At 32.4% G+C, this 12,137-nt stretch overlaps 1 protein-coding gene across 1 annotated transcript; it reads left to right on the top strand.

Annotated features, from left to right (window-relative positions):
• LOC106769467 (myb-like protein X) lies at positions 1 to 6,283 on the top strand. Its single transcript, XM_014655096.2, has 4 exons — positions 1 to 328; positions 610 to 1,355; positions 3,978 to 5,079; positions 5,344 to 6,283. The coding sequence occupies exons 2-4, from the start codon at positions 1,278 to 1,280 to the stop codon at positions 5,820 to 5,822; spliced, it is 1,659 nt and encodes a 552-aa protein (XP_014510582.2). The 5' UTR covers positions 1 to 328; positions 610 to 1,277; the 3' UTR covers positions 5,823 to 6,283.
• The last annotated feature ends 5,854 nt before the right edge of the window (positions 6,284 to 12,137 follow it).

Genomic DNA, 12,137 nt, shown 5'->3' with positions numbered 1-12,137 from the left:
GAAAAATAGTATGAATATCATGATAATTGATTGATGAGATATAAATATTAGAGACAGCCGAAGACACAGCAGAAGGCAAGCATAAGACGCAAATAGAGCAGAGAGAACACAACAGAAGAAAAAAAAGAATCAGTGGGTAAACAAAAGAGAAACAAAATCCACAAATCTAGAGAACAAAAACCGCCTTTAGCAATAACACACAAACAAAAACTACGTATAGATAGTTTTTTTTTGTATATTGAGATCTTGTTCTCTCTTTCTTCTTTTTACTTGAGTGAAAGAAAGAGAGATCCTTTCCTCCTACAATGGTGCCCTTGTAGCTTACTAGGTAATATTTGGCAACAATTTTCACCTCCTTAATCGCTCTTTCACTTCCTTCTTTTTTTTATGAACCCTTTCGATCAAAGCTTTCTTTTTTAACTTTTTGATCTATATATCCATTAGTGCCTGGCTTTATAAAGCTTTTTGATTCTTTTTCTTCTTCTTCTTCCCTTCAATTTGCCGCTTTATGTTTAATAAACAGATGTTTTTGGAATTGGAATTAGGGTTTTCTTTACTCGTAGATATTTATGCAGTATATATGTACTGAACTTCTTTATATTTTTTTAGGGTTTTATCAGATCGCAACTTGCGCTTGTTTTGATCAGAAGGTGTCATCGAAAAGAAGACCTTAATTCTCTGGCGTGGGTCTTCGTGAAATGGGCAAGAGCTCTGGTCTTTCGAGGGGTTCATATTCTGGATTTAAAGCTATTTTTTTTGAGCATTTTCCCTTGGAGATTGCTTAAGATGGTCTTTAACATTAATTCTTTGAGCATGGAAGAAGATTGTCTATTATTAACTGGGAATTGTTGATCAAGATTGGAGAACCAGTGCAAAGCCATCTGAGTCTTCATTTTTTATGTTTTCTCTGTTTTTTACTTTTCTGGGAGACAATTTTGGCTTTGGAATTGACGCTCGCAGAAGAAGCTGATAGATTCTTTATTTGCTCATAAAGAACTTAGCTTATCTGATCTCAGTGGTCTTTTACGTTTTTAAAGCAGCCTTTTTGAATTGATATAGTTAGACTGACACTACTAAAGTAATTGTATACTGATTGGTTGAATCATTTGCTTACCTGNTGTGCATTCTGGAGATGAACGCAGTGACATGGTGCATGGNCAGGAGTATAGTTGCTGGTTCTGGTTTGCCTCCTTTCTGGAACTGGGCACCTTTTGGAAACTAATTCAAGTACTCTGTCCAGAAGAATTTTACGCTAGGCCTATCTGTGCTTTTGTGCAATGTCGCGCTGTTTTCCATTTCCGCCACCAGGATATTTAAAGAAGACTATAACAGATGAAGTAGGCTTGTTGAAAAAGGTTAATATACTTTACTACATTCACATTGTACATGTAGTGTGACTAATGAACTGGCTTTATAATGTTGTAAAAATAAATTTTATTTTTCTTGATGGAGCATTAAAATTTTTCTGTATAACATGTTCAAATGCAGTCATTAACTTCCATCTTCAATTTTTTTTCCTTAATAGTGATATAAGTTCAGCTTTTTTGGAGCTTATTGTAAAAATGGTTGCCATAGACATTTAAGTTGGTCCTTTTTGAACTATAAATAAGCCATGGTTGTTAGGATGAGTACAATTGAAGCTGATTGGAGGCTTACATCACTGTATATGTTTTGGCATGCAATGAATAATAGGGTTATGCACTCTTTGCTGATGCAAGTTGGTTCATGTGATGTACAAGAATTTATCTTAATAGATATTTAAATACAGGTTTCATGTTAGGTTTGTTTTCTGTATTGTGTTCACAATTTGGACTTTTGGACTGTTGTCAAATGTACTTTAATATACAATTTCCAAGACCATTGAGTTGAGAGATTAGGTAATTACTGGTGAAGAGGGAACAATATTATGATTATTAAAAGTGTTAATCACTTAATTTTAATTCTTGTCATTGCACTGCCTGTTTTTGGCCTTTCATGTTAGAAGTGTTGAGTTATCATTTATTTCAAGAGGTATCTATAAAATATTTGGTATGCCTATTAAGGTAGATATATAGTAGTGCAATCAGTCTCTTATACATAATATATATGGATATGTTATGGATTTTTTTTCTCGTTTCTTGGGAGTATGGGTTCTTCAAAACACTATCTTGTGATCAGTAATTGTATAATTGTCATCAGTAATCGAGTTATGACACTTTTGTTGTAAACATCAGTAATCATCCACCTAGGCCTAATACATCTCTGGAAAATGTTAAGAATAATTGATTTACACTTGAAGTTTCTTAAGGGATGATTCCTTTTATTAATTGTTCTTTCTATGTAACACATGCAAACAATATCACTTTCTTTGTGAGACAACATTGGTAGGGGTGTATGGTCCCATATTCTCTTTTTTTTATGCTACATTTTGAAAAAATAAGTTTTCAACAAAAATAAAGTAGTGGAACCTAGAACAGTCTGACAGGGAGTTTCAGTATGGAGGTTGAACTTTTGCTGATCAGCTAGGGTTATTTGCATTGGGTGATTCATTGAAGGGGGTATGTTACGCAGTCAATTTACTCCTGTGACCAAGTCTGTTACCATTTTTTAATAGTTGTTTTAACTATGATTAAACCTTTAAGGTATTGCATGATAGGAACTGACTTGAACTACATAATTTGAATTGGGGTTTCATCTGTGTAGAAGTTTTGAGTTTTGAAAACCTGTGGTGAATTGTGTATTTGGATTCTGTTTTTTAATGTCAAAGGATATTTTTAAAAATGATTTTAGACACTGAATGAGATTTGTTTCCCTTAAATAAGTATTGGCTTTGGATTATTTATACAGAAACAAGAAAACATCTAGAAAAATATTTTTCTTTAGTACTGTGATCGACTTAGAATTATTTGATAATAATTGCTTTATCATTTTGGTTTCCTTCAATTGGATTCATAATTCCTTTCAAAGTTGTATTTATACACAGCAGGACACATTTGTATGGATGTTGAAATAGAAGTTAAACAATCATAATAATTTTCCTTTTCCTAATTGAGTTCTAATATATATACGTGTGTGTGTATGTGTGTGGAATTGAATAATGTGCTAGGTTTTTTTGTTTTCATATCGATTGTGTTATTGCATACAAAAAGGTCATTTGAATTAAGTTTTAAGCATTCTGCGTGCTACATTGATTTTGTATGCATCGTTCTTAGTTTAAATCATTATGTTTGAATACTACATCTAGTCTCTTGTAGTAGTAAGCTTGTAATTATTTTCATATAGATTGTGGATTGTGAATCACGTAAACACCAATGAAAAGGAAGACTCATAATTACAATGATGCAAAAGGTAGGTCTAATACTGTAGGGCAACTGAAGGGAAGAACATAGTAGAAGAAAAGTTCGCTGGTTCATCTGTACATGTATATTGTATTTGCCTGTCATCCTTCATAATAAGATATCAGTTGCTATTCTGATCTCTTTAGTTCGTTATTAGTGATAAAAACAGAACATTCTTCAAATTTGTAACAGTAACATATTTGTAATCTGTGCCAAAAGCAAAGAAGAAAGCAAATACAGATCACAATCGCCAGCATTAGCGTCTAGCATTGGAAGTTTTTCTCCTTGGTCTAAAAATATAATCTTTGGGACTGATTAATTACTTGGCATTAATTATTATTATACTTTTACTTTTGACTTCGATGGGATTATTGTTTTCCCTCAGTTTGATTATAGTTGGCTGAAAACTTTCCTGATATACAGAACACTTTGTAGGTAGATATATTGCATACTGAATGGATTTTGGTCTTGTAATTGTTGTGGTTTCTGCCTTTGAGATTTAAGATGGACTCGAAGACAAGAATAAAATTTATTTAACTGTTTTATTTGTGATATTTTGTCTTTCTTCTCCATGGTTGCTTTTGGGTGTAGATATTGTGAAGCTATTATGATTTTTCCCTTGACAATTGCTAATATCTCTTCTCACAATGTTATTTGCAGGAAAAGCAGAAGGAGAGAAAACATAAGAAAGATAAGAAAGACAAAGAGAAGAGGGAAACTAAGGAAAAGAGGGACAAAGAAGGAAGAGATGGAAAGCATAAAGAAAAGAAGGACAAAAAGGAAAAACACAGAGAGAAGAAGAAAGATAAGGACAAGGATAAGAACAAAGACAGAGATAAAAGTAAAATCAGTACTGCAGATGACAAAGGCTTTCCAAGACAAGCTGAGGTCCTCAATGGTAATCTCCATCAAAATGCAATTAAGCAAGATGATAAGAAGGACATCATGTTTGAGAACAGACTCATCAAACAGTGTACTGGTAGCAATGGGGAGAAGGCAGGAGAGAAAATTCATTTGGCTGAGGAGAACCAGACTTCAAAGTTCCTCCAGGAGTTGAACCGGAGGATTAGGGATGATAATGGAGGAGCTGACAATCAATTTGTTCATAAATCTATTAATACAAACAATAGAAAAGATGAAGGAACTTTTAGGTTGGTGGCTAAAGCCGGTGGCACCTGTTATGATGGTAATGAAAAATTTGTGGATAAGGGTCTTGATGTTAAAAAGATTGATGGGAGGGAAATTCAACCAGAGGTCCGACCTATTGGAAATAAACCTGTTCCAAATCATGGTGGAAATTTTCATCCTAGAGTTGATGGAATACCCAAACATTTGGGAAAGCCTTTTGAAAAGAATTCTGAAGCAACAGTTGAAGGGAACGAAAGGGTTAAGGAAAAGAAAGATGAAGATAAAGAAATGGCCAGGCGAAAGACAAAAGAAGGAAAGGTTAAGGAAAGGAAAGATGAAGGAAATGAAAAGGTTAAGGATAAAAAAGATGATAAAAGAAGAGATAAAAGGAAAGATAAAGAGAAGGAGAAGAAAGGGCATGGGAAGAACAAAGACAGGGATAAAGAGAAGAAAAAGGACGAGAAAGCTAGGGAGCATAATGAACATAAAACAGCAGACCAAAATAAATCAAAAGAAAACAACAAAATTGGACTTAACGATTTTGCACAGCTCTCTAGAAACAGCCTTGAGGTCCCTGTTAGAGGGGAAAATCTCAAAAAACGAAAGGACATTGACTCAAATGGAGTTCCACGTGGTGAGTGTTACTTATGATGAGTCTTATCATCGTCATTTACTCAGATTCTATAAAGTAAATATTTAAAATTTGATAAGATGTTTCACTTATTGGATTTGGAGTAGTATATTGCTGGCCCAATGAGCTAAAATGAGATATTACGTCGACGGTGGGTTTTCACTGATGTAATGTTTATATTGATATTTTTTCATTCATTCATTTTGATCAATATTCTCAAGCTTACACATTATCTGCGGTTGACTGACAAGTTTAATTTTTTTACAGTTGATGACAGTTTTCCCAGTAAGTTTCCAAAACTGTCTTCCTCTCACTCTTTCACTGATAATGGAAGGATGCTGGAACTTTATCAAATTTCCACTCCAGATTCTTCATATAGGCCACAGGAAGACAACTGTGTTAAGGTAGAAAACAAAGAATGCAAGATAAATGGCATCATTGAGGCTAAGCCATTTTCAGCTTCTTCCAAGAAGACTCACACTGCTATTGTGTCGACTGATTTGTTAACTGAAGCCTATTTAAAGCCACCCCATCCAGATACCAAGTACCTAGACCAGGTATATTCAATACCTAAGGTGGATCATTGGACTGATTTTGATGAGGAGTGGTTATTTGGCGGCAATCTTCCTGAAAGAAAATCCATGATAAAATGTTCAGATGTTGGGGATACACCACAGGTATGGGCAGAAGCTCTGCATATAGAGCAGGCAGATGCTTTTGCTCTTCCATATGTCATTCCCTACTGAATGACGTGATCATTATATGTGCGCAACGAACAGCTCCTTTGTCACTCTGCAGGAGGAACTGCAGCATGGGCTGGAAAATGATTCCAAATTTCTTGATTGTTACTTGCCCGCCAGCAGCTAGCATTGATTGGCTGCATGCTTTATGCGATGATGATGATGCAGCTAGGTCAAAAGTGCAGTTGCTCTCGTGTGCATATTAGTTATTCATTGGGACTTTTTGTACAGGTTGTGAAGAGGGAAGGGGGACATGTGTGCAACTTGTTATACTATTCTTGCTGGGAGATGAGCTGCTCTTTCTAATTTAGAATGAGAAATTTAAGTGAAACTAGATGTGATCTTTTCAAGTCCACCACAATTTTGATTTGTAACATAAAACTCTTATTCACCAGAATAAGAATATGTATGATAGAGGAGGGATATGGATAGAGAATGGAAACGAAGTAACCGGATTCATTTATTCACTTTCGTGTAAATCTTACTGCTCATTGAAATGGTGAGCATATCAATTAATTTAATTCTGCATTTGCTTGTCTAATTTCTAAAAACTAAACAACTTTGATGAGTGTTAAAATGGTGAGCATATCAATTAATTTTTCATTTAAGATATCAATAATAAGATATAGCAGGAAGTTTTAACAACATATAGTCTATTACACTATCTTACAATTATAAAAAATCCATTTGCATATAAAGATATTTATATTCCTCTAGAATCGGGTTTTTCCAAAATAATACTAAATATAATTAATATCATAAGATTTTGTTCAGAGGAGTATAAAATTCTAAATACATGCTACAAATTTTCCTATAACTAAGGTAACATCAACACTTGTTTAGTGTTGTACATGTTCACTTGCAATATCATTTGCTCTTATGTTACATACACAATTATTGTAGAAACCACGCAAACAAAACACAAAAGATAAGCTAACAAAAAAATGGATGAACATATATTATCAACATAATCATATGTTTCACTAAACAATCATATCGATGATAATGCAATACACCAATCACTTACATGAATTTTATAAGTGACATTGTTAAACTACCAAGGCATAAGAACATAATAAGAAAACATATTATGATATGACATAGTCTTTTTAGAAAAGCTTGCTTATATTTTGCAACTTTTCTTTCTTAAATAGGCGACATACATAGCATACACTTATATTAATGTGAGAGATTATAATAGATATACAATAAAGGAAAGATTGTAGGAATTGGTATCAAACAACATAATATTTAAAAGTGTGATCGGACACAAAACCAAGAGAAGGAAGAGGAGTGAATTGGTTCTATTAAAATTTTCGTTTTTTCTTTTAACGAACAAATTACACTAAAAAGATAAAGAGATAGAAAAAATCACTAAAAGGATTTTATGTTTAGTTGTTAATCACTCTAAAATAAGTGATTAACTTTTTACTAAAACCAATTTAATGATACAAGATGTGTAAAGAACTAAACAAAAATATAAAACACCTTCCTTCGATAAACGAGGGAATGAAGAACAACTTGAACAACTTGCTAGAGAACCATTTTCACCTTAGACACACTAAGATAAGCTTCTCCTTCTTCAAGCACTTAATCAAACAATCACTTAAACACTTAGAGCTCCTCAACCAATTCTATACTCTACAATAATTTAGGTAACCTTCTCAAGATATGGAGACTTCTATTTATAGGCCAGGGGTCAGAAAATGAAAAGACAGCTCCCAACTACAAGTTATAATTGATTACCAAAAGTGATAATCGATTAGTTAGACCGTTATAGGTATTGAAAAAAGTGATAATCGATTATTCTTAGTGATAATCGATTATTGCCGAACCCTGGACAATTATAACTTTCGGTGATAATCGATTATCCTTAGTGATAATCGATTATTACCGAATCGAAGTTCTTTTTAAATTCTACTTATGATAATCGATTATCTGATAAAACTATACTAAAGAGTAAGTTACATGACATTTAAATGCTTACAAGTGAAAGACAAGTCCTAATACAAATGTTTCTACAAAAGGTGCTTTAACAATGTATGTAGAAGTTCCTTCAAGTCTTTAAGTGCATCATCATCAAAATCTCTTCAATGCATCAATGCTTCTCATTGGTAACAATTTTCCCCTTTTTGACGATGATAAAAAATCATTTTTGTTAAAGGCAATTTTGTCTATCCTGCATTGTTTTTACTTAGACAAAACACAAATATCATTAGCTTTAACCAAGAATAACACATATATGTTGTTAGTATTTGTTCTCCCCCTTTTTTTGTCATAAGCAAAAAGGTTCTTTAGGAGGAAAGACTCCTCCTAAATATAAGCTCCCTTTCAACAAAACAATCAATCAAAAGTTTCAAGAAAATTTTAAATAAGATGAAAGGAACAAGTGCATTCATATTCAAGACATCAAAGATACAATGCTAAAAAAAAAAGATAATACAACATCTTAGATAACATACTAAAAAACACAACATCTTAGATACCAAGACTAGGAGCATGATAACGGTTGATTTTACGTGTTTTTGTGTTTATATTTTGGTGAATAAATCAACTTCTTCATAGTTTTTACTTTGTTTTATCCTCAAGTTTAGTGTGTTCTGTAGTTTTCTTGTGTTTTACTTAGTATATGCTTATTTTTACATCTAATCTCTTTGTTTGAGTTGTGAAATAAATGAATAGGAAGCACTTCTAGTAGAAGAAAACAAGCAAGAATTCAAGGGAACATGTTTTGGGACGATAAAAAATCAATTTGAAGGAAATACTCATGTTGGATGTCTTTGGAATTGCACAATAACCTGAATTTTAGAATGCTGTCAAAACCGCCAACGCTGAGCGACACTTTCTAGCGTTGAGCGCCATACTTACAGAGAACTCCTAGTGGTTCTGGCATTGAGCGCCACATTTCCAGAGAGCTACCATGAAGACTAGCGCTAGGGCTCTACTATTGAGCGGTAGCGACGCTGATGTGTCAAAATGGGTTATTTAAACATGGGTCTCGCGAGTTCTGGGTATTCTTCTCCTCCTACACTTCATTCTTCACCTAGAGTGACTAGGAAAGGCCTTAGAGGCTGCTTGGGGTGCTGGGAATCTCTCCCTTCTCCTCTTTGAGCTTCAAGCTTCATCAACAGTGATTTTGCCCCTTTTTGGGTTGAGAAAGAAGATGGGTCACAAATTGGAGATAGAATTGCAAAGGGGAGGCGCAAATGGAGCATGGAGCAGCTGCCAAGAACCTTGGGAAAGACTTTGCATCTTCTCTTTGGTTCTAATTTCTTCCCTATCTCTTCAACTTTGTAGAACCCTAAGTTCTTCACCATGGAGGGTTTTTCCTATTTGTTGAGATTAGTTGTAAAACATGGAATTCTTATGTGTTTTGTGATGTTAATGATATTTGCTTTTCCAATTCATGTTAGTATTCAATTTCTATGCTTAATGCTTGCTTTGGATTGATCACCCATGCATGAATTTTTGTTCTTGATGTATTGAGAAATATGATTGAACCTAGAATTGAAATTGAATACCTATTGGATGAAATTGAGATGTTTGTGAATGCATGAGAATGAAATGGATGAATTCTAATCTTGACAAATTGTAAATACTATAAGACTCGAAATAAATACAATAAATTATTTTTCTTCCAAAAGAATTATTCTCAAATAAAGATGAATCTTATAGAATTTAATATTTCTAATGAAATTATGATTAGTAAATTTTATTCACTAATTTAAAGTTTTCTAATATATATATATATATATATATATATATATATATATATATATATATATATATATATATAATTTAAATACAAAATTGAATTCCACAACCTTGGAGAGAGTATCTGGTTGTTGTATAATAATTTGTTCAACCATATTATATTAGAACCGTTCCAAGAGAGAATAAAGAAATTAAACGATAGATAGACTTTTACTTTAGAATACCCGAAACTATATTGCTTTCTCAGTAACTTTTCATTATAAAATATTATTTTAAGTTCATGCGATCATTCTCGGTCTCAATTAAATTTATTCTTTTAACTATTCTATATTATATTATATTATATGTATTATTGCCATAAAGATTTTAGAATATGTTTAGTACCGTGGGCACCATTTTCCTTTCTAAAGTTTTATTCTATCTTTTAAATTTCTCTGTTAAATTTTAAAAGAATTGGCAGCGTTGTGCTTTATTTCTGAATTTTTGGTACCACTGTTCTTATTCTTGTTAAAAAAAATATATATAGGAGCTTACAAAGCACGACCGAGACTTCAGATTTTTTTTTTTTTATTTTCATTCAAATATAACTGAGTTATATTATTGATTTGAATGGGTTACTTATTTTAAATTTAACTAAGAAAGTACAGATTAAACTTGGGAATTAGAATTAAAAATCTCTATTATAATTATTATCGGATTGATATCATTGGGTTAGGAAAGATGTTCTTGTCCTGCCAATCATTCATATTTTGTAGTTGAGAATGTCTAGCTTTTTCATTTTTATCTTTCACGACGTATAATTTTTTCTTTTTCCCAATACATAATATTCTCCTTTTTCCTTTCCACCCTAACATATATGATAATTTGGCTTCTGTAAGAAAATGAAACAAAACATGCACAAAATTTAAAAGTAGTTGCGGAAACAAGGAATAGAAATTATATGATTTGGTTCCTCTTTGATTAGAACCGTCCAAACCATTAGGTTGCTGAAAACAAGTATAAAACGTCAGCCTTCTAATCTAATGAAATCTAGAAGTGAAGAAGTGAGGGTAATCTGAAATCTTTGTGAGCGTCTAAGAGGGACATAGGTCCTTCAAGAGGAGTGGTAGTGGATCTTAAAGCAACGATAAAAGCTTTCTGAACTTGAGGTAGGGAAGTTAACCTTTTCTTTCTCTGGATTGTATGAATACCTTGTAATATAAATATGAAATACATGTTTCGATCTTTTGGTTGCCGCTTGATATTACCATACCTTGTCTCGTGAATCTGTGAGATGCATAACGAAATGCTTATCGTGGTTATTGAATAAATGGTCTCATAAGACTCTGAAAAACTTGATCTCACGGCTTCGTAGGAATGAGTAAATTGTTGTTTTGCTTTCTTGAAGAATGAGAAGAAAGGAAAGATAGTCATCCCACTTTAGACCTTGTAATCTCTCATTTATTCCCTATGATATGTCCACCGAAATGGAACTTAATTTCCATTGTAGGATTATTTCTTAGTGTATTATTATTTAATTATTATTGTGTGGAATTCTTTTACAATTCATGTTCTCTGCAAAAAACGTGTGCGTCTTTTCCTTTCAAAGTTACTGAATTTTTTTGTTTGGTTGCCTTTTATCCTTATACAAAATTCTTTTATATTTATAATCTTTATTATTTTTGCTGTCAAAAATTCAAATCATACATACTATCTATTATTATTCTATCTAAAAGCTGTAACATGTCATTCTATGATGAAGAGACATCACGTGAAGTAGATAAAACCACTTTGAAAGTTTAAATTATACAATATTATTTAATTCATTTTGCTGCCAATTAGAATTAAATTTTGATACAACAACTTTCATTTCAACATCGGAACCATTCATCGTTATAAATAGTATGGACTATTAATTTATCTTTTTATTATATTTAATATTTTTTTCTTTTACAGAAAAAGTTGCTAGACTTGTCTATTTTGATTAACCAGTAATTCCTTAATTTGATATCCAATATATATATCTTTATAATATTGTTATTTTACTAACAGCCGATAAGGCTATTACATGACATCTTCTATAATTCAGTTCATTGAATTTTTTTTAGAAATCATGTTACTAGTATCTTTTGACTGATACTTCCATGGCTGCAGTTTGATTATTTAGCATTTGAACTTACGCATATTGTCATATGCTGTGATCCTTGAAATTAATAGGATAATCTCTAATGATTTTCCTATCATGTATCATTGAGGTGATTTATGTTTTATCTCAGTAATAATAATAAAAAAAAGATGATTTTTTTTCCCTATGTAAGGCGATAGATGAATTCGAATTTTGTTATTTGTCCTCTTTCAAGAGGGTACAAATATCTCGTCAAGGGTTTCTTACTTGTGCTGAGTATTGTGTTTGGTGAATGGATGTTATTCACCAATGTTTTTACTCGTAAGTCCTTGTAGAACCAGGAAGATATGTCCAAAAGCGGTGTGCTTAGGATGACTCTTATCCGTGGTCCATATGAAGGACTGGTTTTGTCATATGTGTGTGTGAACAAGAAGAACCAAGATAAATCCAATTATTATGAGTAAGAGATGAGAGATAATATGATCTTATTAATGCACTAATAA

The sequence above is a fragment of the Vigna radiata genome, chromosome 7, assembly GCF_000741045.1.
Source record: "Vigna radiata var. radiata cultivar VC1973A chromosome 7, Vradiata_ver6, whole genome shotgun sequence".
Classification (NCBI taxonomy): Eukaryota; Viridiplantae; Streptophyta; class Magnoliopsida; order Fabales; family Fabaceae; genus Vigna; species Vigna radiata.
The sequence above is the reverse complement of the archived record's forward strand: the minus strand, read 5'-3'. Positions and strand labels throughout refer to the sequence as shown.

Bases quoted from the DNA above. Each gene is read 5' to 3' on its own strand.
- LOC106769467 (XM_014655096.2), top strand. From the start codon at position 1,278: ATGTCGCGCTGTTTTCCATTTCCGCCACCAGGATATTTAAAGAAGACT. The intron at 1,356-3,977 runs GTTAATATACTT...TGTTATTTGCAG, and splicing joins AAGTAGGCTTGTTGAAAAAG to GAAAAGCAGAAGGAGAGAAA. The intron at 5,080-5,343 runs GTGAGTGTTACT...ATTTTTTTACAG, and splicing joins CTCAAATGGAGTTCCACGTG to TTGATGACAGTTTTCCCAGT.